A 27579-nucleotide genomic window follows, 5' to 3' on the forward strand; every position below is an offset into this window, starting at 1 on the left:
TGTTCAGGTCACTTTACTTCAAGAAGAGAAAGGCAGTGTGTTATTAGAAAACAAAAGACTGCAAGAAAGATTGAGAGAGTTTGAAAATCTGGAAGATCCAGCATCTGGAACTGGTCATAGATACAAGGAACTTCGAAAGCAAGTTGATGTTCTTAAAGAAGAATTATTCAAGATTGAAACATGTAAGTGGCCTCGTTTCTTTTTCTATAAATCAGAAGATAAACAAATACTAATTAGAAAAGTGTACAGAATGGAGGTCATACATTGCAATGAGACTGAAAAATTCATACATATTTCTGTAGCAGCCTCCAGCCCTCATTATTTTAACAGTCTAAAACTTTGAAACACACATGTATAATTTACTCTCATTTAAATTAATTAGTAATGATACTCTGTCATCCGTAATGCCATTTTACAACACAATAGCCGGGCTGAGTGGCTCAGATGGTTGAGGCACTGGCCTTCTGACCCCAACTTGGCAGGTTCGATCCTGACTCAGTCTGGTGGTATTTGAAGGTGTCCAAATAAGTCAGCCTTATGTCGGTAGACTTACTGGCTCATAAAAAGACTCCCGCGGGACTAAATTCTGTCACCTCGGCATCTCCGAAAACCGTAAAAGTAGTTAGTGGGACGTAAGGACGTAAAGCCAATAACATTATTATTATTATTATTATTACAACATAATAGAGAAAAATAAATAAAATCAAACTAGAAAGGAAAGGGTCAGTGGAATACAAGAAAAAAGTGTGTGTGTGTGTGTGTGTGTGTGCGTGCGCGCGCTATGTGATCAAAAGTATCCGAACACACCTGGCTGAACATGACGTACAAGTTTGTGGCGCCCTCCATCGGTAATGCTGGAATTCAATATGGTGTTGGCCAACCCTTAGCCTTGATGACAGCTTCCACTCTCGCAGGCATACGTTCAATCAGGTGCTGGAAGGTTGCTTGGGGAATGGCAGCGCATTGTTCACGGAGCGCTGCACTGAGGAGAGGTAGCGAGGCCGGTCGGTGAGGCCCGGCACGAAGTCTGCGTTCCAAAACATCCCAAAGGTGTTCTATAGGATTCTGGTCGGGACTCTGTGCAGGCCAGTCCATGACTGGGATGTTATTGTCATGTAACCACTCCGCCACAAGCCGTGCATTACGAGCAGGTGCTCGATCGTGTTGAAAAGATGCAATCGCCATCCCCTAAGTGCTCTTCAACAGTGGGAAGCAGGAAGGTGCTTAAAATATCAATGTAAGCCTGTGCTGTGATAGTGCCACGCGAAACAACAAGGGGTGCACGCCCCCTCCATGAAAAGCACGACCACACCATAACACCACCACCTCCGAATTTTACTGTTGGCACTACACATACTGGTAGATGACGTTCACTGGGCATTCGCCATACCCACACCCTGCCATCGGATCGCCACAGTGTATATCGTGATTCGTCACTCACACAACGTTTTTCCACTGTTCAGTCTTCCAATGTTTACGCTCCTTACAGCAAGCCAGGCGTTGTTTGGCATTGACCTGCGTGATCTGTGGCTTATGGGCAGCCGCTCGACCATGAAATCCAAGTTTTCTCACCTCCTGCCGAACTGTCACAGTACTTTGAGTGGATCCTAATGCAGTTTGGAATTCCTGTGTGAGGGTCTGCATAGATGCCAGCCTATTACACTTTACAAGCCTCTTCAACTGTCGACGGTCTCTGTCAGTCAGCAGACAAGGTCGGCCTGTACGCTTTCGTGCTGTACATGTCCCTTCACATTTCCACTTCACTATCACATCAGAAACAGTGGACCTAGGGATGTGTAGGAGTGTGGAAATCTCGCGTACAGACTTCTGACACAAGTGACACCCAATCACCTGACCCCGTTCGAAGTCTGCGAGTTCCGCGGAGCGCCCCATTATGCTCTCTCACGATGTCTAATGTCTACTGAGGTCGCTGCTATGGAGTACCTGGCAGTAGGTGGCAGCACAATGCACCTCAGATGAAAAACGTATGTTCTTGGGGGTGGCCGGATACTTTTGATCACATAATGTATATATACACACACACTGAGGTTATATAGTACAAGTAAGCACAGGAAAGTAATAATCACCTCTGGAGACTGTGTAAGTGATTTCTAAATTTTAACAATGAGCAGTTAAATATATCAATATTCACTTTGTTTAGCAATCTTGCCATTTGTTCAATTGGCCCTTGGAATGCATAGTACAGTGGAACCTCAATTCTCCGTTTTTTTGGAGGGACCACGGAAAAAAGTACAACACGGGAAAACGGAAAATCCGGGAACGAATGAACCATCAACAGTATGGCTAAACATTTTTAAAAAAAGACGAAATATGTATACTCATAATCTTACAAACACCCCTAAACCAAAACCAACCAAACTACAGCCCCAATGGGCCTTCCACCTACCAGGTATTCGTAGAATGAGCGAACCTGGCCGGGAATCGAACCTGGGCCCCCCTCTGGGTGAGAGGCAGGCATGTTAGACAGTGGGGCTGGCTTCAAACATTAATTACCGGTACATGACTTTAAAATCTCGAAACTTTACATTCAGTTTTACCAGGGAAACTTAGTCATTTTCATATGAAAACTTTTTTCAGTTCAGCAACTTTGATCAGCCAAACTCTTTGAAAAATCTAATACCCTTAACGCCAAGCCGAACAACAATTGACCACAAGTAGTTTTTAATTCTCTAATCTAATAAAATAAAACACATTAGATACAAAAGCTGGTGAAATCCCTTGTTTTTTGAATTATCCATTGTAATTTGTTCACCAGTATACTGTACTGTTCGTAGTCAGTTTATGGAAATCTTGTACCACGTAAATTAGGCCTACATCGACTTTTAAAGGTTATGTTGAACTCGAGAATATGGTTTTGAATGTAAGTATCGATCCTCAACTTCTCGAATCCATTATATTAAATCTGCTCACAATCAAATTGGAAAGAGAAAAAAATATCATTAACACTTCCGAAATTATGGTTATTCACGACTTTGAGCTCAGCTGGAAAACACGCTTGCTGTACAAGTCGATACAAGTGCGAAATGATACAAAGTTTTTAAATGTAACGTGTGCACATAAAAAGACTGCGATTTTTTATAACATTTTAACACAAAAACATGAAATTTTCAATCTTATATTAGGACCAAAACAGTAATAGGCAATCCCAAAACCTTCCATGGCTTTATGTATGTAAGGTGCAACATGTGTTCTGGTCTTGATAACATAATCGTATACGATAATATTAAAATACTAAATTTGTGTTACTTTAGAGAGAGCAGTTTTGATTTCTGCCTGAAAGCCCAGTGACTATACAGTGCTTTGAGGGAACTGCCGAAAACTTGTTTGGTGATACACTTGAAAAAATTAAAAAAATAAACATGTAACCCTGGACATAATGTAGACGTTTTGCAAGTACGAACATTTGACGGAACTCGTTCCATCTTCAAGTAGAGCTGTCAGAATGCGCTCTGTCTCCTTCCAATTGTTGTGGACACTCTGCTTTATGAGTTCCGAGGATTCTCTAAACAATACCATCCGAATGCGATGCTAAGATGGTCCGTTATGCAACTTCACCGCCGATCGCTTTTCCTGTACGGTACAGTACTTCCCCAAATTATCGCAATGATGGGACATTGACATCAAGATCCGCAAGTATGCCGTAGCCGTCCTTTCGTGAGATACAGTTTCTTGAAAAAACGCGTGATGAGGATTTAGCGTTGATGGGACAAAAAATTCTGGACGGTTGATCCAGGAAATCGTTTCTTCGAGGAATGGATAATGCGGGATTTTTACAACGTGATTTAATTAGGATGCTCGCGGGACCACGTAATTTGAATGAATAGTACGGAAATACGTAGTTTCCGGGAACGTATAATCGAGGTTCTACTGTAGTTAGTTCTATGCCAATTTGTAGACAGTGTATGATAAACATTATGCATCTGTCAGGTATGTGTAAGTTAATTTTTTCTAGGAGTTATGGGCAATTCACTGAGGAGTGGAGCAATTTAAAAATGAAAAGTATATCCAGGAATTTACGGCATGACAGACTATGCAGATTTAAAGGCAGTTGTAGGGCTGTATAATTAACATTATCATATGGGAAGCCTGCTCTAAATGAATATAAACAATGAAATTTATGTTGTACTGGATCTAATGTATGGATTGAGGTCTGATGAGAAGGGTTCCGTACAGCTGTACAGTGTTAAAATATAGGGCGCATTATGGATACATACAGCAAGAGATAGATAGCCAAGTTGGAAAATTCTCCGGAATATCTAGTAATGCAACACAGTCTTTATATATTTTCATTTACGGCCATTAGAGACCACGTTAGATAACAGTTACATGTTTCTGGATGCCTTCTTCACAGCCCAAAACTTGAGCATCCTTTCTCTGGCAGCCTGTCTTCTTTGTTCCGTCCACCCACGGTTAAGTTTTGGTTCGTCATGGAATCCCTGGAATTTGTCGATCACTGACCTAAACTTTGTTCGGTTTGAGATGTCTTCCGAATTCAGTCCCACCTGTTTGAGATCCTTTCTCACCTCCCTGAACCATTTGCCCGACACTTTAAGTCTGCTGTCTAGTACTGTGAAAATCCTTTTCATTAGTATCTTCTCATCCATTCTAAATAAATGCCCATAGAATTTAAGTCTCCGTTTTCTCATGGACTCGGTTGGCCTTTCATTGTCACGGTAAAAGTTCCTCCCTTCCTCGCAACGTATACTGTCCATCCACAATCTTTGGACCCATTATTTTGCGAAGGATCTTTCTTTCGAATTTCTCAGCTTCTCTCAGTCCCGCTTTCCCTGTCATTTGGAGGCATTCACTAGCGTAGAGACATTCTGTTTTAATCACTGTATTGTAATGCCTTAGTTTAGCTCATCTGGAGATGGTTTTCTTCTTGTATATAGGATATGTCCTACGAAAAGCCGCAGCCATCTTCTCCCGTCTGGTGTTGTTTGGTTCTCTTTCATTAGTTTTCAGTTGCACTATTTCATCCAAGTACTTAAAGCTATCAACTCTTTCTATTTTACCATGTTCTGTCTTCAGGTACCGAGGGGCTATATTGATGTTTGTTATATAATTAGTGTTTTCAAAATAAATCTGCAGTCCTGCTTTTTCTGCTTGTAGTTTTAGTACATTCAGCTGTTCTGTTGCTGTGTCAGTATTCTTAGATAGCAGCAGCTCAAGGTCATCAGCAAAGGCAAGGCAGTTAATCATGACACCGTTTCTTGATCCTCCCATGTATACTTGGTTAAGTAATCCTTTTCTGTCCAGTTCTTTTTCCCATTCCCGGATAATCTTCTCCAGCACACAGTTGAAAAGAATTGGTGACAGTCCATCACCCTGTCTCACTCCTGTTTTAATTTCGAACTGCTTGGAGATCTCTCCCACGAACTTAACTTTCGAATGTCTCCCAGTTAAAGTCTGCTAGATATTTGCCGTTGTTTTGGCGTCGATTTTAAATTCCACCAATATATTGAATAGCACTTCCCTGTCGACTGAATCATACGCCTTCTTGAAGTCTACAAAAACCACTACCAGATCCTTTGAGAGATGATTCTCTAGTACACGTTTCAAACTCCAGATTTGATCAACGCATGATCTTCCCTTCTTAAATTCCGCTTGTTCCACAAGTCTCCTCTGTAGTGCTTTAGACCGTGTCTTATATGTTACAGGTGTGATAGAAATGCTGCGGTATTTGTTAGGATCTGCTCCATCACCTTTTTTGTGTAGAGGATGAATGATAGCATTTTTCCAATCTTCAGGGTTTACCTCCATTTCCCAGATCTTTTCCATTTCTCGGCTTAAAATTGTGATTGCGATTTCACCACCACTTTTCAGCATCTCAGCTGGGACAGAGTCTTTCCCTGCAGCTTTGTTGTTCTTTAAGTCTGTAATTATTTCACGGAGTTCTTTTTCGTCAGGGGGTATTTAGTTTTCATTCTGTTGCTTTGGATCCTCTTTTGGCCTTTTATATTTAGGTTTTTCACAGTTGAATAATTTCTCAAAATATGTAGCTAATATCTCAATTTTCTTTCTTAGTCACAGCCAATTTTCCATCTTCCCTTCGAAATCCCATGGTAGATGGTTGATATCCATTTATGTGCTCTTTAAAGGTCCTATAAAAGGTTCTGGTATTCTTCTTAAATTCTGTGTCAATACTTGAGATTCCTTCTGATATTTGATTCCTTTTCGCTTGCCAGAGGGTGTTTTCTGTCTGTCTGTCTGCGTACCTCTTTGTATGTCTCAAATTTATCTTCTGTTTTATCTGCGTACCATGCTTTATAGTCTGTAGCTCTCCTATCAGTCACTACATCACTGTCTGTGGTCCACCATCGGTGTCTGCAAATTCGTCGCAATGGTGCAACATCTTTAGCTATATTAGTCATATTCTCTCGAATATCCTCGCAAGTCTCCATTTTCTTCTCGTGCATACGTCTTTGAAAGTCATTTCTGTTTTCTTGAAGTTTTTCGTGGTTTACTTTTATTGACACATTCAGAGAGGGTCTCTTCTTGTTTAGCGGCAACGGCTTGAATTTTATGCAGGTCAAGAAGTGTTCAGAGTTAAGATTGGCTCCTTTCCATCTTTGTAATGATTTCTTATAAATATTTCCAATATGTTCATTAAATGATTGGTATAATTGAATAAGACTCCAAGAGGAGATAGAATATTATTACTAAATTTGTACTGAAATGATCTTTTCTTCTTGTTTAAAAAGGTGGTATTTTACATTTTTCCTGATTAAGTTTCAACTCGTTTTGCATACAATGCTTTTCCAGATGATGTAAATCTTCTTGAAATTTTAAACAAATCAAGTGGACAATTAACTTTTATTTTCAAAAATTGCATCATCAGCAAACAAAAGCAATTCTGAATTCTTAAGTATATTTTTAATGCCATTTATGTAGGGAGTAAAAAGTAAGTGAGCAAGGCGAGATCCTTAGGAACTCCACTGGTAACAATAATAATAGGCGTAGAAAAATGATTCCTTATTTTAACAGTTGTATGCGATTTTTAGGATACAGTTTAAAGCAGGAGAGGGGAGAGTCCCATTAATTCCACAACCTGCTAGTTTTTGCAGTGAGATATCATGGTCAACAGTGTCAAAAGCTTTTGAGAAGTCTGTATAAATGCAGTCCACTTGAAAGTGGTTTTCTATTGCATGTAAGAGGAACTGATAGAATAAAGGAAGATCGCTACAAGTTGATCGCCCTAAAGGAAGATCGCTACAAGTTGATCGCCCTGAAATGAATCTGTGTTGTTCATCAATGATGATGTTTCAAAAGAGAGGTGTGATCTTGTGAAGAATTATTGAGTCGAAAATTTTTGAGATATGAGAAGAAATTGTAATTGGTCTGTATTGTTTTATGTCTGTTTTATCACCATTTTTGAAAACTGAGCTAACAAATCCTTCCTTCAATTCGTCTGGGAAAACACCTTGGTTTAATGATAAGTTGAACAGTTATGAGTGCTTCACCTAAAATGAATGACCCATTCTTGAGCAGGTAAGTTAAAACACCATCAGGTCGTACAGCTTCCTTTAATTGAGGAGATATCAGTTTTTTTAATGTTTCTGCCTTACTGATGTTGATAACTGACAGATTGACTAAGAAAGGATAATCATATGTCATGCTATTATTCTGATAAGGAGAATAAACAGGATGAAAAGTGTTTAGCTATAAAGATTGACAATGTTTTCACCAATATCTGCTGTAACTTCATTAAGATGCAATGTTGAAGGAATACATGACCTTTTAGAGCCTAGATACTGCGAGAATTTTTGTGGGTTGGAACTAATATTTAGTTCACAATTGGAGATATAGTTTGTATAGCAAGATTCGGATTCGGACTTGCATTCATTTTGTAATTTTAAAAAATGCTGGTAATCACTATTGGGAGCTGATATTTTGTACAGCTTGTGTGCTTTCTTCTTTTAAAATATCAGTGATTTCAGTTTCTGATTATACCACTTCGGGAATTTGGGGAGTCTTAAAAATTCTCTTTTGGGGGTGTAAAGTTATGTAAGATAGGAAACTTAAAAGGGTCCACCTTTTCAATACAAATAAATGTTATAGTTTATTTACAACATATATTTACACTTGGAACTAGTTTCGACGCTGTTTGGCGTCATCTTCAGCCAAAATGTGGGGGAAATATGGAGGGTGATGTGGTGAAAGTGTGTGGCCTCCTTCCACTCCTCCTCCCCTACCGCTCCTTCCCTCTCCCCTCCTAATCCAACAATGGCTGCTCCCCAGACCTAAACTATCCAACACGCTCTGTTCCTCTTCATCTCGCGCCATAGCTTTACCGCCTTAGGTCCCGCAATAAACATCATAGAAACCTGCCCCCACCCTACACGTAACGCTGCAACAATACACCACAAATACTGGCACAGTCAACCTCCAAACTCTCAGAGGAACGTATTCCTTAATACCAATTTTATATTCTTGTCGAGCTGAATATGTATACTACACCCTCAACAAAGTGACTCTTTATCTGCCATGTTCATCTCACACTTGGATTCAAATATGCATTTGTACCAGTTTGGATATGTTGAGCCCTGTCTCATACTTACGCTGCGCTTGACGTATATGGCACCTGACGAAGAAATCCTACAAATTTTTAATTCTTTAACTGCCAATTTCACCTTGTACTATGAAAAGTTGAATATGTTATTTGTATTTGAAAATATTATTTAATGAGTCCTAACTCATATGATATAGCTTTTGCATTCACCCTTCATGGACTGTTTTGAATTGACATTACTGAATATCTACAATTCGAACCTTCACTGCCAAGTTCATCTCGCACCATGAGTTCAGATGTCACGTGCAATTCTAAGAGGCTGTTAAATCCTACCTCACATTTGAACTACACTCGCACCGGTGCCATTCAATGAATGATTAAACTCAGACCTTTTGTGCCAAATCCATCGCGAACCTACATTTTCGAGTGTGTTTCATGTGTTTTTTTTGCATTTATCGAGTCCAAACTCACGCTTGTGCAATTCTTGTCTAACCCTTCACAGCTGTTTTTTGAATTGATGCTTATTGAATAAGTGATTTCAATCCCTAACTGCCAAATTTCATCTCAGCCGAAATATTTTATAATGTTATGTGCATTTTTGAGAAGATTGTGTTTACTGAAATATAACCGATGTTTTGTACTACACTCGCGGCAGGCAACATTCAATGGAAGAGTGTCTGAAATAATTTGAATCTCCAATACCAATCATCTCGTACTTCCGCATGGTTTTGTTACAGTTTATATGTTTATATGTTTATATGTTTATTGTTTAAGTGATTATGTTATCTCATGTTTATACAATTTTGACTCGCCCTTCATGACCACTTTGAAACTGACATTGCACTTTGCGTCTTCATGTTCCCTCATTTATTCACACTGATGTAACACCTTGTGTAATATAAATGTCTACATGCTAGCCTATTTCCCACATTTTGGCTGAAGATGACGCCAAACAGCGTCGAAACTAGTTCCAAGTGTAAATATATGTTGTAAATAAACTATAACATTTATTTGTATTGAAAAGGTGGACCCTTTTAAGTTTCCTATCTTCCATTCTCAGTTCAATACGGACAAAAATGAAATTCTTAGATTTAAATAAGTAAAATTATGTGCCAAAATGTAGTACTGAATAGAAGGTTCTACTGCTTTATCAATTGATACATGTCTAAACATCACCTTCTGGCTGAACTGTGACAGGTAACAGTTATTTAGTCCATTATAATCTCCATTTAAGAAGTCAAAATAACTATCAGCAGGTAAGGAATTGTATAGCTCATTTATAGGTAAAGAAATCTCTAATGCTGGGTGGTTTCTATCAAGGGGGACAATACTTTCATTACCACACTGCCGGGGAAAAAACATACAACATCCACAAGGACAAGGTCATTTTATTCACAAGCGATGTGACAGGTAGTTCATCATTGCAGGAGTATATGATTACAAATTCAAACCAAATTAAATACACATTACAGTATAGGGTACCCAAACATTCGCATCCATACAGTGTAAACCCCGCCCCCTCTGGTGGCAATGCAGGCATGTATTCGAGTATGCAAATGATCATAAAGGTGCCGAATGGCATCTTGCGATAGATTGTCCCAAGCATTTTTCTCTTTAGTTGACTCTTTCACGACACCAGGTTAGCCATGCTTGGCAGTGTCGTGGTAGCCTGCCCAGAGACACACTTGAACATAATCCTGCTGCAATCAGATGGTTCCCAAAGGTCCTTGGTGATACAGCAGGTGTAATATGTGACCAGATTTCATTCTTGGATGATGTTCGGTCGGCCACCACTGTTAGCACAATGCGTTGATCTTGACGTGCATTTGTACTATGTGGATGTCCGGAGCGTGGTCTACAGGTGTGGGAATGTTCCACAGACCACTGCTGAAAGCAGCAATGCACCATCAATACATTGTGCCCAACACGTACAGTAATCCGTCGATACGTCCATCTAGCTTCCCGCAGGCCCACAATGCTTCCCCGTTCAAGTGACTGCAGTTGTTCAACAGGAGCACGTACTCGTCTGCGGGGCATGGTTGTACCCTAGAATGAATGTTGCAAACACTGTTCATCTGTAACCTCAGCACAGTTACTGCCTGCAATGTCAAAACTGTGTGTGCACGGACAGGCTCCTGTGCGCCATCTGATCGGTGATGTCCATGACAAATGAATCCCTAACACAACAACCCCTCAATATGCACATATTATACCCTGGTGCCACTGAATGCAGTCCTAGAGGATGTGCTTTTTACTGGTGGTGTATGAAATGGCGTATGGCTTTTAGTGTCGGGAGTGTCCGAGAACATGTGCGGCTCGCTAGGTGGAGGTCTTTTGATTTGACGTCCGAAGGCGACCTGCACATCGTGATGAGGATAAAATGTTGATGAAGATGACACGTACACCTAGCCCCTGTGCCAGCGAAATTAACCAATGATGGTTAAAATTCCTGACCCTGCCGGGAATCAAACCCAGGACCCCTGTGACCAAAGGCCAGCACGCTAACCATTTAGCCATGGAGCCGGACTCTGGTAGTGTAGATTTTACTTCAATGGAACTAGAGAACTGAGAACCAAATCAAGTAAATGATTCAGAAAATTTGGGATATCATTCAGCTGATTTAAACAGAGATCAGAAAATGTGTATGTAATTAACCTGGACTGCACCGTTTGGTTACATACTGACATAAGGCCAGGATATGTTTCTTCATTTACTATCCAATTAAGCTGTTGTAGATTGTAGTCTCCAACAAGGAGCAATAATGGTTGTCATGATTTGAGATAATGTTTTCAACAGCAATGCAATGGACAAATTATTTTTGGACAGGAGTCTTTGGTGGAATGTATACAGCACCAATGATTAATTTTATAGTGTTAAAAATCAGGGACACAAACAACTGTTTGATTGTGCTATTGCATGGTATCGGTAGGTTTAAACCTCTTGCTAATATAGATCATTACACCCTTATGAGATGCCTTCATACTCGTTAATGAAGGCCTATCACATCTGAAAATTGAATATGTCTCAAGTCAGAGTTCATCACTAATTCCATCATTTAAGTTTGTTTGGTTAATATCATGAAGTCGTAGTCAGCTAAACATGAAGAAATTCTAAGTTCAGTTAGTTTTCTTCAAAGTCCATTTACATTTTGATAATATCCTATGAAGTGTTCAACTAACCCTTTTACCGATGTCTTTGGTGTTTTCCTAGGAATGTGTATCTGACCTCTGTGACCTGATTCCCTTTCTACGTGCTGTATTTCATTCATGATGTAGGTTGTACTTTCTAAATCATTTACTTTATCACTCAACTTTTGGCCATTAGGATTTGCAACACCCCCCCCATTTTCTTAATTAGTTTCCCGAGAGCATTCTTCTAGATGTTCTATTGAGAAGTTAATTAAACTTAGAAATTCCTTATCTATTAAGCCAACTATTAGTATTGATGAAAAGGACATCTCCGTTATGGCATGACCAGTCAAGAGTGGAGTTTACAGCATCTATATAACTATAATCAACATCATGCCAGTATAAACTGTCACTGAGTCAAAGCTTTGCTGCTGGAAACCTCCTTTTTATCGCAGTAATAAGTCCATCAGTCTCGGCCATTATGTCTGAATGTTGGCAAATTGTGAATATTTTTTGTGCCAGTATGAACAGTCAAAGCATCAGGATATTCTTTAATACTGTCACTGTTCACCTGTGCTGCCACTTGACCCACTCGTATGCCTGGATAGCAGTATGCAATACCCTCTTCAACTTAGGGTTCAACGTTTCTTATCAGAGTCACCCACTATTAATGTACGGGCTTGGTTCTGTTCCGGTCGTTGATGCGATTTTCTTTTTGTCTTTTATACACTGCGGCTAAATCACAGTGTATGTTTACCTCTTCATCTTCTGATTCTAAAAATTGAAGACTATTTTGTGTCAATAAATTATTCCATCAAATATAGTATGTGGTCACCTAAAATTCTTCGAATTAACCTTTTCAAAATCACTTTCACATTGTCTCAGCATTTCAGCATTATTTAGTTTTAGGATTTTCAATTTGAGGAGTGCATTCTCTAGATCAGTGAACAACATTTTGATTATTTCATCTTTAGATAATAGTTAAAGTTCCAGAGATTTTATCCTGAACCTCAAATACGAGGGAGGAATCCTAAGTGAGGTCATCAAAAACGAGATCTACCGGATCCGACACTTCTCTACCGAACGTATTCTTAAACACGCACTCGTAAGAAGCTTTAAGACTATCATCACTTTCGTCTTTGGTTCCATTGCACATCACACACACACATTATTACCGGACATTTCACTCGGAGAGAAAACTAGATCACTGTTTACTGCCATTGTACTTGAGTGATGAACTACTTTTTGTTTTTTTATTTTGTAGATGGCATATTATTCAAATGAGCAGTGCCATTTAGTGGAACAATTGCTTATTTAAGACTGAGAAACTGCTCCATTCATATGGTGAAAATTGGAGATCAAAGTCCTATCTGACATTGACCTCAGTGGTGTAACCCCCAAGTTTCACGTTCACTGGAAGCAAACATCAGAATGGTTGTTTAGACGAAGTGATAGCTGAGTGGCTTAGTCACTGGCTTCTCACCAAGATGACCATGGTTTGAATCCTGGACAATACAAGTGCAATTTTTAAAATGATGAGTCTCGTTGTTGTGTTTCATATTCCTCGTAAAACTGAAGGTCCCACGACTATGATCACTGTATCCGCGGTCGTGTAAAACAAGAGTACAAGCTTGCTTGCTTGCTTGCTTGCTTGCTTGCTTGCTTGCTTGCTTGCTTTCTTAAGTGAAGACCTAAACTCTCTCTCCTAATCACAGCCCCAAATAGCAGCAGATACATTTGTTGTTAAACATCATTCACATGAACTAAATATAGTGAGTCTGATATCCACAATGTCTCTAGTATCTGAAATGAGCTATGTAACTTAGTAGATTACGTATTTGTTTCCTGTGCTCAAGGTTTTGGGGGAAACCCTGTACAGTTGGTTGCATTTAATGGTACTTAAATGTGAGAGTAGAGGCGTTATGTTTCACCTAGGAATTAAAAGAAATAAGTCAAATATCAGAGTTACATGATGTTAGATTTACCAGCAAGTTAACCTGGAATCTGTCCACTTCATGTCCCTGGTTACGTATATAAAACTGAGCGAATTAGCTGTGCGGTTTCACACCAGGCTCCAAATACTGAATCAGAGGTCAACATTAGGCCATCGTGTGAGCAGTACAATTTAGTAAAGCAAGCCAATCTCTTGACTTAAGTAGACTTCAGAATCCTCACATTACTGTGCCAAATTACTTTTCAGGAACCCATGAGACAAAAACTCAAATATAGCATTAAGATCTGCCGGCTGAATGTTGAAGCTATTAGCTGATTTAAATGCGGGTACTTATCTCTTATTTTTCATTAAAATAGAATAAATTTGATCCTTGTACAGAAAACACACAGTTACTGAGAAAGAACTCTGAACAAGAGGCAAGATTTAGGCTATGCTATGATTGGTGCCACCTGTCATAGTATGTATGGAGTAACAACACGTGCTTTCACCAGCTTGGAAGTAGAAATATAGTTACAGTTTGCTGAGATAACAGTAGTCATACTATTGTTGAGAAACTACACGACGTGCCTGTTACTAAATCTACAAGCCACCTACAGTTCCCTGGCCCACCACAGTCCTACCACCTATAAACGACACTACCATCTATGCAGGTGATTTTAACAGTCATGATGACTGGGAGTATGCCCAGAAGAACTGTAGCAGTACTCATGTCAAAGAGGATGAACAGTTTAACCTACATCCTATTTCCGATGCCAAAAATAGAGGGACCGAGCTCGATAGCTGCAGTCGCTTAAGTGCGGCCAGTATCCAGTATTCGGGAGATAGTAGGTTCGAACCCCACTGTCAGCAGCCCTGAAAATGGTTTCCCATGGTTTCCCATTTTCACACCACGCAAATGCTGGGGCTGTACCTTAATTATGGCCACGGCTGCTTCCTTCCCACTCCTAGCCCTTTCCTGTCCCATCGTCGCCATAAGACCTATCTGTGTCGGTGCGACGTAAAAGCAACTTATACTTCTACCAATTGCTATTATGTTTAAGTTCATACAGTATGTATTATGCACATGAACATGCGAATAGATAACAGGAAGGATCTTAATTCTGCCACAGCCATAGTAGCTGTTAATTCCGCTTATATCAACGATACTAAAGACTGTAAGTTGAAAGATAACATATAAACAGAGGAAGCGGGTAGATAACTATGAAAGAATGGATACAAAGAAAATCCAGTCGTACAAAAAACGAGGTAATATTCAAAGAGGGCATATTAACAGTGGAAGCAAATATATTCCTGAGCATTCTGGGCTTTAGCCAATGAAGGGTCCATGAATATAAACGATTAGATTAATGAATATCCAATAAATAAATATTCCAAGAAATATTCAAGACAAATATTACTAACAGTACACTTTAGGGTGTTTGGTATAAACTGAAAGTAGTTAATTGACTAACCACACTAGGATTAAAGTTATATCTATAACACATGCATGTGGTAACAAAAATTAGGTCAGAAATAACCTCATCAGAAGGATGTAAACAATTTACAAAATTCATTACCTAAGTATAGAAGGAGCAATCTATATATATATAATATGTCCTGACTGACTGACTGACTGACTGACCGACCGATTCATCATCGCCAAGCCAAAACTACTGGACATAAAGAAATGAAATTTTGGGGTTACTTTTATATTAGGGTGTAGGTGCTCTTTAAGGGAGGATTTTTGGATACTCGCTAAGGGGTGAAGAGGGGGGTGAATTTTTAAAATGAGGATATCTATATCTCAAAAAATTAAAAGTTTACAGATGTAAAAATTGGTATTTGGAATCTCCTCTAAAAATAAGGAAACGCATATTTTTTTGTCTTCGGAAAATCGTATTAAGAGGGATGAAAAAAGGGGAAAAGAGGGGTTGAATACCTTTTATGGGGAAACTTATCTCTCAAAAATTGAAGATGTTACAGACATGAAAATTGGTATTTGGAATCTCCCTTGAGAATAAAGAAACACGTATTTTTGTGTTTTTGGATAATCCGATGAGTAGGTGTGAACAGGAGTAACAAACGGGGTGAATTTTTAAAAAGACTATATCTGAAAATTATCTCAGACACATAACATATTACAGATTTGAAAACTGGCATTTGGAATTTCCTGTAAAAGTAAAGAAAAATATTTTTTTTTCGGAAAATCCACATAAATGGAACTGAAGAAGGGGGTGAATTTTTAAAATTAGCATATCTACAGTATATCTCAAAAACATAACATGTTGCAGATGTGAAAATTGGTATTTGGAATCTCCTTCAAAAATAAGGAAACACGTATTCTTTTGTTTTCAGAGAAAACCCTTAATGGGGGCGCGTGAAAGAATTAAAAAATTAGTTGAATTATTTGTATGAGAATATATATACCTACCATAAAAATCTAAAGATGTTACAAACGTGAAAACTGGTATTTGGAATCTCCTTTAAAAACAACGAAACACGCATTTGTGGGGAGGGATATCAACTTGGTAGGGGGGATGAAAACTGAGATGAATTTCTTTGATATAGATGTTGATTCCCATAGGGAATCTGAAATATTTGTCCCGAATGAGTAAATTTATAATACCAATACCAATAACGGACCATTTATATTGGTATTATGAATTTCTTTTACGAGGATACATATATCTCAGAAAGTAAAGATGTTACAGACATGAAAATTTGTATTTGGAAATTTCTTTAAAAGTAAAGAAACACGTCATCTTTTGTCTTTTGAAAATCCACTTAAGGGGTGTGAATTAATTGAAAAATTAGTTGAATTCTTTGTATGAGGATAGTTATATCTCAAAAACCAAAGATGTTAAAGACGTGAAGATTGGTATTTGGAATCTCCTTTAAAAATACAGAAACACGCAAGTTTGGGGAGGGGGAATCAACTTAACGGGTAGGAAGGGGGGGTGGGTGGAAAAGGAATTGAATTACTTTTATGAGGATTCTTATATCTCAAAAACTGAAGATGTTACAGACGTGAAAATTAGTATTTGGAATCTAATTTAAAAATAAAGAAATTCGCATTTGTTTCCTTTTTCTCGGAAAATCGACGTAAAGGGGGTGGGGTTGAAAATGGTAAATAAGTTGAAATATGTTTATCTTAAAAACTGAAGCTGTTACAGACGTGAAAGTTGGTATTTTGAATTTTCTTTCAAAATAAAGAAACATATTTTTTTGTTTTGGAAAGTATTGAATAGGTGGATACAAAAGTTCTATTGTTTCTTTTCTAAGAGACTTTCAATACGGAAAAATGAAGCTAGTCTCTTGAAAAGTCCACTTAAGGCAGGAGAGGGGTGGAAAGAAGTGAAGAAGTTGAATTATTCTTATAAGTATACATTTATCTCAAACTGAAGGTGTTACAGACGTACAGACATGAAAACTGGTATTTGGAATCTCCTTTAAAAATAATGATGCATTTATTTTTTTCTTTTTGGAAAATCCAGTTATGTGTTTGAGTTGTGTGTTTGAGTCATCAGTCCATAGACTGGTTTGATGCAGCTCTCCATGCCACCTATCCTGTGCTAACCTTTTCATTTCCACGTAACTATTGCATCCTACATCTGCTCTAATCTGCTTGTCATATTCATACCTTGGTCTACCCCTACCGTTCTTACCACCTACACTTCCTTCAAAAACCAACTGAACAAGTCCTGGGTGTCTTAAGATGTGTCCTATCATTCTATCTCTTCTTCTCGTCAAATTTAGCCAAATCGATCTCCTCTCACCAATTCGATTCAGTATCTCTTCATTCGTGATTCGATCTATCCATCTCACCTTCAGCATTCTTCTGTAACACCACATTTCAAAAGCTTCTATTCTCTTTCTTTCTGTATGAGTTATCGTCCATGTTTCACTTCCATACAATGCCACGCTCCACACGAAAGTCTTCAAAAACATCTTTCTAATTCCGATATCAATGTTTGAAGTGAGCAAATTTCTTTTCTTAAGAAAGCTCTTCCTTGCTTGTGCTAGTCTGCATTTTATGTCCTCCTTACTTCTGCCATCGTTAGTTATTTTACTACCCAAGTAACAATATTCATCTACTTCCTTTAAGACTTCATTTCCTAATCTAATATTTCCTACATCACCTGCCTTCGTTCGACTGCACTCCATTACTTTTGTTTTGGACTTATTTATTTTCATCTTGTACTCCTTACCCAAGACTTCATCCATACCATTCAGCAACTTCTCGAGATCTTCTGCAGTCTCTGATAAAATAACAATATCATCGGCAAATCTCAAGGTTTTGATTTCCTCTCCTTGGACTGTGATTCCCTTTCCAAATTTCTCTTTGATTTCTTTTACTGCCTGTTCTATGTAAACATTGAAAAGGAGAGGGGACAAACTGCAGCCTTGTCTCACTCCTTTCTGGATTGCTGCTTCTTTTTCAAAGCCCTCGATTCTTATCACTGCAGACTGGTTTTTATACAGATTGTAGATAATGCTTCGTTCTTGGTATCTGATCCCTATCATCTTCAGAATCATAAATAGCTTGGTCCAATCAACATTATCGAATGCCTTTTCTAGATCTACGAATGCCATGTACATGGGCTTGTCCTTCTTGATTCGATCCTCTACGATCAGACGTAAAGTCAGGATTGCTTCACGTGTTCCTAAATTTCTTCTGAAGCCAAATTGATCTTCTCCCAACTCAGCTTCAACTTGTTTTTCCATTCTCCTGTAAATAATACGTGTTAAAATTTTGCAGGCATGAGATACTAAACTAATGGTGCGATAGTTTTCACACCTGTCAGCACCGGCTTTCTTGGGAATAGGTATAACAACATTCTGCCGAAAATCGGATGGGACTTCTCCTGTCTCATACATCTTACACACTAGTTAAGGGGCGGTAAAGAATTGAAAAAGCGGGTGTATTTTTAAAATTAGTACTGGTATGTCTACATTATATGTCAAGAACTTAACATATTAGAGACAAGAAACTTGGTATTTGGAATGCCCTTCAAAATACAGGAACATGTACCTTTTTGTTTTTGGAGAAGGCATTTAACAGGGGTGTGAAAAGAAGTGAAAAATAGTTGAATTATTTTTTATGAGGATACTTATATCTTAAAAACTGTAGATGTTACAGACATGAAAAATTGGTATTTGGAATCTCTTTTAAAAATAAAGAAACACATATTTTTGTTTTCAGAAAATACACTTAGATGGGGGTGGGGGTTAGGGAAGGACTGATCAAGGGGTTGAATTCCTTTTATGGGGATACTTATGTATATCTCAAAAACTGAAGATGTTACAGATGTGGCAATAGGAATTTTGAATCTCCTTTAAAAATAAAGAAACCTGTATTAATTTTTTCGACTTGAGCGAAGACTGTTTCTCACATGTACACTTCTCTGTCGCATGGTCATCTTACCCCCAAAAGGTAATACCAAAAAAAAGGCTTACAAAGAATTTCTGGGGTAAATGAAACTCAATGTTTGGGTGGGTTTTTATACTTTATAGGAATTTTAAGATAATGTCTTAGTACAATGTCAAGGAATGATTACTTTGATCAAATTATGAAATCCACGCGAGCGAAGCCGCAAGTAATTGCTTAGTATTATATAATATTCAAAGACAAGAATTCATTTCAAAAGAGGGTTATGAATAGCATTAGATGGGGAAATTAACAAGCTACATACATACATACATACATTATCATTATAGACCGTTATGCCTTTCAGCATTCAGTCTGCGAGCCTCTGTGAATTTACTAAACATCGCCACAATCCTCTATTAGCAACTAGTGCTGTGGCCTCATTTAGTTCTATACCTCGTTAGAAACTGAGTCTAACCATCGTCCTCTTGGTCTCCCTCTACTTCTCCTACCATCCATAGCAGAGTCCATTATTCTCTTAGGTAACCTATCCTCCTCCATTCACCTCACATGACCCCACCACCGAAGGCAGTTTATGCGTACAGCTTCATCCATCGAGTTCAATCCTAACTTAGCCTTTATCTCCTCATTCCGAGTACCCTCCTGCCAATTTTCCCACTTGTTTGTACCAGCAATCATTCTCGCTAATTTCATGTTCATTAATTCTAACTTTTGAATAAGATATCCTGCGTCCAGCCAGCTTTTGCTCCCGTAAAGCAAAGTTGGTCTGAAAACAGACCGATGTAAAGATAGTTTCGTCTGGGTGCTGACTTCCTTCTTACAGAATACTGCTGATTGCAACTGCAAGCTCACTGCATTAACTTTACAACACCTTGATTCAATCTCACCTACTATATTACCATCCTGGGAGAACACACGACTTAAGTAGTTGAAATTATCTATGTTATCCAGCTTTGTATCAATAACCTGACATTCAGTTCTGTTGAATTTCTAACCTACTGACATCAGTTAGTCTTCGAAAGGCTAATTTTCATACCATACTCATTGCACTTATTTTCAAGCTCCGATATTAGACTGCAGGCTTTCGGACAATCTGCCATTAAGATCAAGTCGTCAGCATAGGCCAGACTGGTTAGTTCATTTCCACCTAACTGAATCCCTCCCTGCCATTTTATACCTTTCAGCATATCCATGTAAACTACGAACAGCAAACGTGAAAGATTACAGCCTTGTCTAACCCCTGTAGGTACCCTGAACCAAGAACTCATTCTACCATCAATTCGCTCTGCAGCCCAATTGTCGTAATAAATGCCTTTGATTGATTTTAATAATCTACCCTTAATTCTATAGTCTCCCAGTATGGCGAACATCTTTTCCCTCGGTACCCTGTCATATGCTTTCTCTAGATCTACGAAACATAAACACAACTGCCTATTTCTCTCGTAGCATTTTTCAATTACCTGGCGCATAGTAAAAATCTGATCCTGACAGTCTCTCTGTGGTCTGAAACCACAAAACCACACTGGTTTTCATCCAACTTCCTCTCAACGACTGATTGCACCCTCCCTTCCAAGATGCCAGTGAATACTTTGCCTGGTATACTAATCAATGAGATACCTTGATAGTTGTTGCAATCCTTCCTGTTCCCTTGCTTATAGATAGGTGCAATTACTGCTTTGGTCCAATCTAAGGTACATTACCAACACTCCATGCTAATCTTGCTACTCTGTGAAGCCATTTCATCCCTGCCTTCCCACTATACTTCACCATTTCAGGTCTAATTTAATCTATTCCTGCTGCTTTATGACAATGGAGTTTATTTACCATCCTTTCCTCTTCCTCGAGCGTAATTTCACCAGGATTATTTTCCTCCTCCCCATGAGCTTGGCTGTTCACAATACCACGAGGAAGATTTTCTTTTACGTTCAGAAGAATTTCAAAATATTCCCTTCACTTGTCCAGTGATTCCCTGGGATCTATTATGAGTTCACATGAATTACTCAAAACACTGTTCATTTCCTTTTTCCCTCCCTTCCTAAGATTCTTTATTACTGTTCAGAAAGGTTTCCCTGCTGCTTGATTTAACCTTTCCAGGTTATTATCAAAATCTTTCCATGACTTCTTTTTGGATTCAACAACTATTTGTTTTGCTCCGTTTCTTTCATCTACGTATAATTCCCTTTCTGCATCGGCCCTTGTTTGGAGCCATTTCTGATAAGCCTTCTTTTTATGTTTACAAGCTGCTCTCGCTTCATCATTCCACCAAGATGTTTGCTTTTTCCCATCTTTACACACAGTTGTTCCTAGGCATTCCCTTACTGTTTCTACTACAGCATCCCTGTATGCCAACCATTTATCCTGAACCTGCTTACTGTCTACTGTTTGAATCTTTTCACTAATCATATCCATGTGCTTCGGTCTAATTTCCTCGTCCTGGAGATTTTCTACTCTTATTCATTAGCTGACAGATTTCACTTTCTGTATCCAAGGCCTGGAGATATTTAGTCCACTACAGATTAGATAGTGGTCTGTATCATCGAAAAATCCCCGGAAAACTTGTACATACCTAACAGACTTTCTGAATTCAAAGTCGGTTAAGATATAGTCTATTATGGATCTGGTACCGCTAGCCTCCCATGTGCAGCAATGAATAGCCTTATGCTTAAAGAATGTATTCATAACTGTTAAACCCATACTAGCACAGAAGTCTAGCAAACACTTCCCATTACCATTAGCTTCCATATCTTCCCCACATTTCACTGAGACAATTCTCGTCCTAATTCCTCCAAGTGCCAAATCTACCCACATCATTCGCTCATTTACATGCCTAGCAGAAACTATGTTGCGTGCAATGGTATTCCTGATAAACAGCCCTACCCCATACTCTGCCTTTCCCTTTCTAACACCCGTCAAGTACACTGTATAATCTCCTATCTCTTCCTCGTTATCTCCCCTTACCCGAATACCACTTACTCCTAGCACATCCAGATGCATTCTCTTTGCTGACTCAGCCAGTTCTACTTTCTTGCTTAATATTGATAGCTTCCCATCGAATTCCATTTAATTCGCCAAGTTGTTTCCAAGGATCACCTGTCAAATGGGAGTGGGACTCCGTTACTCCCATAGATCCGAGGCTTGCTTAAAATGTTCTGAGCTCGGTAAATTCATGAAGCAAGATGCTACCCTACTTGCACATATTCCAAGTGAGGATTTCCTCTTAATGGGTTAGGGACCAACAGTGGGTTGTATAGTCCTAGCTGTCTGAGCACAAAGAGGGCCATAACTCAGAATGTGTCCGAGATGCCTACTCGCATTCCATAGCAAGTGGAATCCAGACACTCAGGATCACTTATTAGGCCACTCAACTGTTGCCCAGTTTTCACGAACTAGTACGTGACAACAGTAACCCACACCATGAACAATATTATTTATTAACAAGCTAGTCTCGATAAAAGGGAGTTACACATGTATAATATTAAGGATAATTTGCATGACACTGTTAAACTAAAAATCATCTATACAATAGTGAGACCATGGATTTCCTTCCTCTATTTACAGAGAGATAACAATAGAAATACGTACATAATTAAAACACCTATCAGAAGAAACTAAGATATACGCGTACCAATGGTTACTTCAAGGGGAAATAATAGCCTACGTTCTAATGAAAGTCACTGTTTATATGGGTAGCCTGACACCAAATGTATTGACTAGGGCCAACTTGAGCACACATAAAATAAATGAACACCAGAGTTTGAATAGATATTCCCGTGTTCTCAGAAGCACCAAGCATTTACTGTATTGGGATCAACAGGCAAAGTCCATGCCCAGGATTTTTCCTTAAAATGGTCAAAGATTTAAAAAAAGAAAGGAAGGGCAGAAGAAGGAGAAATGAATCTTGAAATACACCCTGGATTAGGCCCAGAATCACCTACTACTCCAATCGCGAATAGCGGCAAGCATAGCCGAAATGAAAGTCCATTTAATTTTCTTTTAGTAAAAGAGTTCTGGGAAGAATCAGCTTCACCAGAGAAAATTAAGAGATCTCTCCCCCTACCTGAATGTATTTCAACACACCTCAAATGTCATGATTTGAATGAAAGGTATCGTCAAGCAGATGAAGGTAGAGGTTAGTTCCCACTCTCGAACAAAATCCATAGCAGTGACCCCCGAGTAGTGAGAGGTCTGAGAATTTGTACCATGAGAGAGGTGACATATAATGATGTATTGGTAGGGGCGAGAGGGGAAAGAGAATGGAACATACCAGAATGAAGTAAAAGGTGCAGATGATGAATTGATTTGCGTACATTGAAGTATCAAGATCTGGGCCAAGATGTGAGAAGGAGCCAAGTGAGCGAAAATGGCTATAGAAACACACAATTTCCAAAGATGGTGACGGAAATTAAAAGAATATTACAGTGAACACAGGTTGAAGATTATTGTTGTGAATTAAACTCTGACTCTTTCATTGATCTAATTTAATGTAGGATGGCTTAAATTAGCGCGCGCGCGCGCGCGCGCACACACACACACACACACACACACACACACACACACACACACACTCTCAAAAATGACAACAATAGTTCACTAATTAGGGGTTATTTACAAAGACTCCTGTCCTCATAATAGATCTCCAGTTCGCCAGTCTTTTCCTGGAATGGTCAACACTTCCATAATCTGGATTGACAGGCCTCACCTTTGACTTCACTACACACATTTCAGTCTCTTCACTCAGCAGTTCCTTGTAGAATGTAGAAAAAAATGCTATTTGTTTGGGGCGCCACGCTCTTTTGCCCCTACTTGCACCATATGTGAGGAACCTGCGTGTATTATGTAAATGGCGGAAGTGTAAAGTGTTGAATGTGAGGAAAGGAACATTAAGGACGACACAAACACCCAGTCCCCAGGCCAGGGATGTTAAACATTTACAATTAAAAACCCCTGACCCGGCCGAGAATCGAACCCAGGGTCGTCAGGTGACAGGCGGGCGCGTTGCCCCCTACACCGCGGGGCCAGACCAGCAGTTCCCTGTAGTTAGGTTCGAACGCAAGTGTTTTGACTATCATGCAGCATGATGACTGTACACTTGGCTTGACTCCAGACAAGGCTGATAACATACTCAATTGCACGACTGTTGTATACTTGGCTCAACTCTAAACAAGGCCAATAACTCGCACAGTTAGCTCAATACAACTCACGATTAATGTGACTGCTCCGCACACTATTCAATACGTATTACTCAACAATAAAACAGCACTGCACTTCAACATTACTCTCCGACACTACTCTGGTACACTCAGTGGCGACAACTCTTCAACATCTGTTAGTTTCTTCAGTCTGTCGAAACAAATTTATCATTGAGTAAACCATAGGAAATACCTGAAAAGGAAAACATTTAACAACATATTTTACCTGAAAATGAAACAACTTAACAAAATAGAATGGCATGGTTTGTTTTTGAAAGATCACCAAATTCTATTATCCGAGCGAGTGGCTACGTGGTATGTTTCGCGTAGCTCTCATCTTGTATTCGGGAGATAGTCACCGTCACAAGCCCTGAAGATGCTTTTCCGTGGTTTCCCATTTTTGCACCAGGCAAATTCTGATGCTGTGCCTTAATTAAGGCCACGGCCAACTCCTTTCCACTCCGAACTCTTTCGTATCCCATCGTCATCATGAAGCCTGTCTGTGTCAGTGCGATGTAAAAAAAAAGATTTTATCAAAGCACATTCAAATATGAATTGATTAATATTAAGTTTTAAACCATTTATGTTAAATCTGTTTCCACTCTTCTAATAATTGTTGAAATGTTATAACTTATATATATATATTTTTTTTTTTTTCGTGTCCTCGTCCCCAGTGGAGGTGAGCTGCATGTACCATTTCAATCACATACCAACCCTCCTGCCATTCTTAAATTTCTGGCAGTACCGAGAATCGAACCCGGGCCCCAGAGGACGGCAGATAACAACACTAACTTATAAAAATGAAGTACTACTCATGTTGTTCTTCTCTCCTCACTGGTTCACCTAGGAGTCCGATGTTGCACAGTATGCTGTTACAACATTATCCAACAATTTTATTATTAGCTGAATGGACACAGGTTTTAACATAAATGGCTTTACACTTCTCAAGAATATTAATCGGTTCATATTTTTTTAAATGTGTGATTTGATAGAATCTGAATGTTCTTTCAAGAACAAATTGTGTTGTTCTTCCATTTTTTTCAGGTATAATCTGTTGTTAAATGTTTTCTCTTTAAGATATTTTCTAAATTTTATTTAATCATAAATTAGTTTTGCCAGACTGAAGAACCTAACAAGTCAAAACTGAAAAGGAATGGCTTCCACTATTACAAAAAGCTCTCCAATAGTCCACCATAGCAATATTTTCTCAATATATTGGCACTTCAACAACTCCTGACACTGAAACTGACTCTGCTGCAACAACACCACTCCTGTTGATGAAGTCCTATTATCTCCGGGGACTAGGTGGAATGAGAACGTTCAAGTTTCACCTTCCAGAAAGATCATGCAGACACCAGACAATAGCACAGTACAAGGAGAGGCTGGGACATGCCTCGGGCATGACTCACTCATTCCTTCTAGGAAATACCGAAGGGGCTTCCAGGGGGCTGACAGTTGCGTGAGCACGTAATATTATCCCCCTGCAAGAGCTGTTCATCCCGATCAGGTATCTTCTCAGCTATTTTTCTCCATATGGTGCCAATCGGTCCAGATGCACCACCATTGTGCATCTTGGCCTCTATTGTATCTGGTAGATGATGTCATTCATTTTCTTCAAAACATGGTAAGGGCCATTCCACATCTTCTGGGTTTCCGGTAGTGCCTGGTCGTTGGTTGTATCGTGCTTTCTTTCTGTCACTTTCTATCCAGGTGATACTGGTCGGTCAGGCCAGGATGATCTTCGGGTTGGCCAAACTCTTTTAAGTCCACTGGGAGGTGCAGAGCATCCTTCCAGGCATGGGTCCTGTGGCCTCATGCACTGCTGACCAGTATGCTAAGAGAAATGGGGGAAGATAATGATCCCAGCCCCTCTGCGCATCCATCCAAGCGTCATGGTCCCAGTTTCCCTCACACTCCAAGGTTGTGCTTCGGCAGGGAACTTTGTGTGCGCCCTTCCTCTTGGAGCAGAACTTGCAGTGTTCTGGGCAAGGTCTTGGGACTAGAGGGTCAACCTGCAAACTGTGCTTTATCTCGTTGTGACGCTGCTCGCTCTTTGTCTTTCACCTCCTTCTGATCTATCTTGTTCTGGCTTTCACCCATCTTCTTCTCACCTTCTTCTATCTTCTTTATCATCCTCTTCTGGGCTTCTTTCATCTTCTGCTGGGCATCTTCCAGCTTCTTCTGGCCATCTTCCATCATTTTCTGGCTTTCTTCCATCTTCTGACCTTTTCCCATCTCATATCATATTCTGAATTTCTTTTATCTTCGTTTGGTCTCCTTCAGTCTTCATCATCCTCTTCTGACCTTCTTTCATCTCCTTTATCATAATCTGGCAGTCTTCCATCTTCTTCATCATCCTTTCCATCATATCCAAGAGTGCATTCTACTGAGCATTAGTTTTTGTGTGGCTTCTGGTCTCAAGTGATATCCTGTAAATAACCACAAGAGGAACTCACAATTGACACATGACCTGGAATGCTCCCAACAGTGGTCAAAACCTGCAGTATGTGGTTCACCAATCCATGCCAATTACAATGATGTGTCTCATGTGGGGTTTATCACGACTTCTGACAACACGTTTGTTATGAATGAAACACTGACTCTGTGTATTGATCTAATATGATCTAGGATAACCAAAATTAGTACTCTCTCTCTCTCTCTCTTTCTCTCTCTCTCATACTTGAAAATGTACGACAACAGTTCACTAATTAGAGGCTGATTACAAAGTCTCTCTTCTTCACAGCAGGTCTCCAACTTAGTTATCTTTACTTGGAACAGGCATCCCCGCTGTATCTTGATTGACAGGTCTCTCCATTGACTTCGCTATGCACACACCAGCCTCTTCACTCATCAGTTCCCTGTTGTTGGGTTCAAATACAAGTGTTTATCACACAGCACGATGACTGTACGCTTGTTTCAACTCTAGACAAGGCCAATAGCTTGCACAATCGCATGACTGCTGTACACTTGGCTCGACTCTGGACAAGGTCAGTAACTTGCACAGTCGTCTCAACAGAATTGACTCCCACTCAACGTGAATGTTTCACACGCAGAACTACTCAATGCACAACTCGGCAATAACACAGCACGACCAACTATACAACACCACCACCACTTTGACATCACTCTCCGACACATTACTCTAATGATATAGATGTTGATTCCTATAGGGAATTTATATTGGTATTATATTTATATTGGTACACTACTCTAATACACTCAACGGCAACAGCTCCTCCACTTGTCTATGACAGTGACATTCTCTCAACACACTCACACTCCAACAACTCCCGACAGTGACTCTGCTGCAACAACACTAATCCTGTTTGCGACGGCCCTCCTTTTATATGCCAGTGGAGGAAGTTCTGGTATCTTTGGAGAGCGGCACAAATGAGAACAGTTGATCT

At 39.4% G+C, this 27579-nt stretch overlaps 1 protein-coding gene across 1 annotated transcript in view; it reads left to right on the forward strand.

Annotated features, from left to right (window-relative positions):
- Nucleotides 1–27579, forward strand: part of hook (hook microtubule tethering protein) — a 277381-nt gene that overhangs the window by 112885 nt on the left and 136917 nt on the right. The window contains exon 7 of the mRNA XM_067140736.2: nt 8–182. Coding sequence (XP_066996837.1) covers nt 8–182 — 175 coding nt within the window. The remainder of the gene's footprint in view (nt 1–7; nt 183–27579) is intronic.

The sequence above is a fragment of the Anabrus simplex genome, chromosome 2, assembly GCF_040414725.1.
Source record: "Anabrus simplex isolate iqAnaSimp1 chromosome 2, ASM4041472v1, whole genome shotgun sequence".
NCBI classification, from domain to species: Eukaryota; Metazoa; Arthropoda; class Insecta; order Orthoptera; family Tettigoniidae; genus Anabrus; species Anabrus simplex.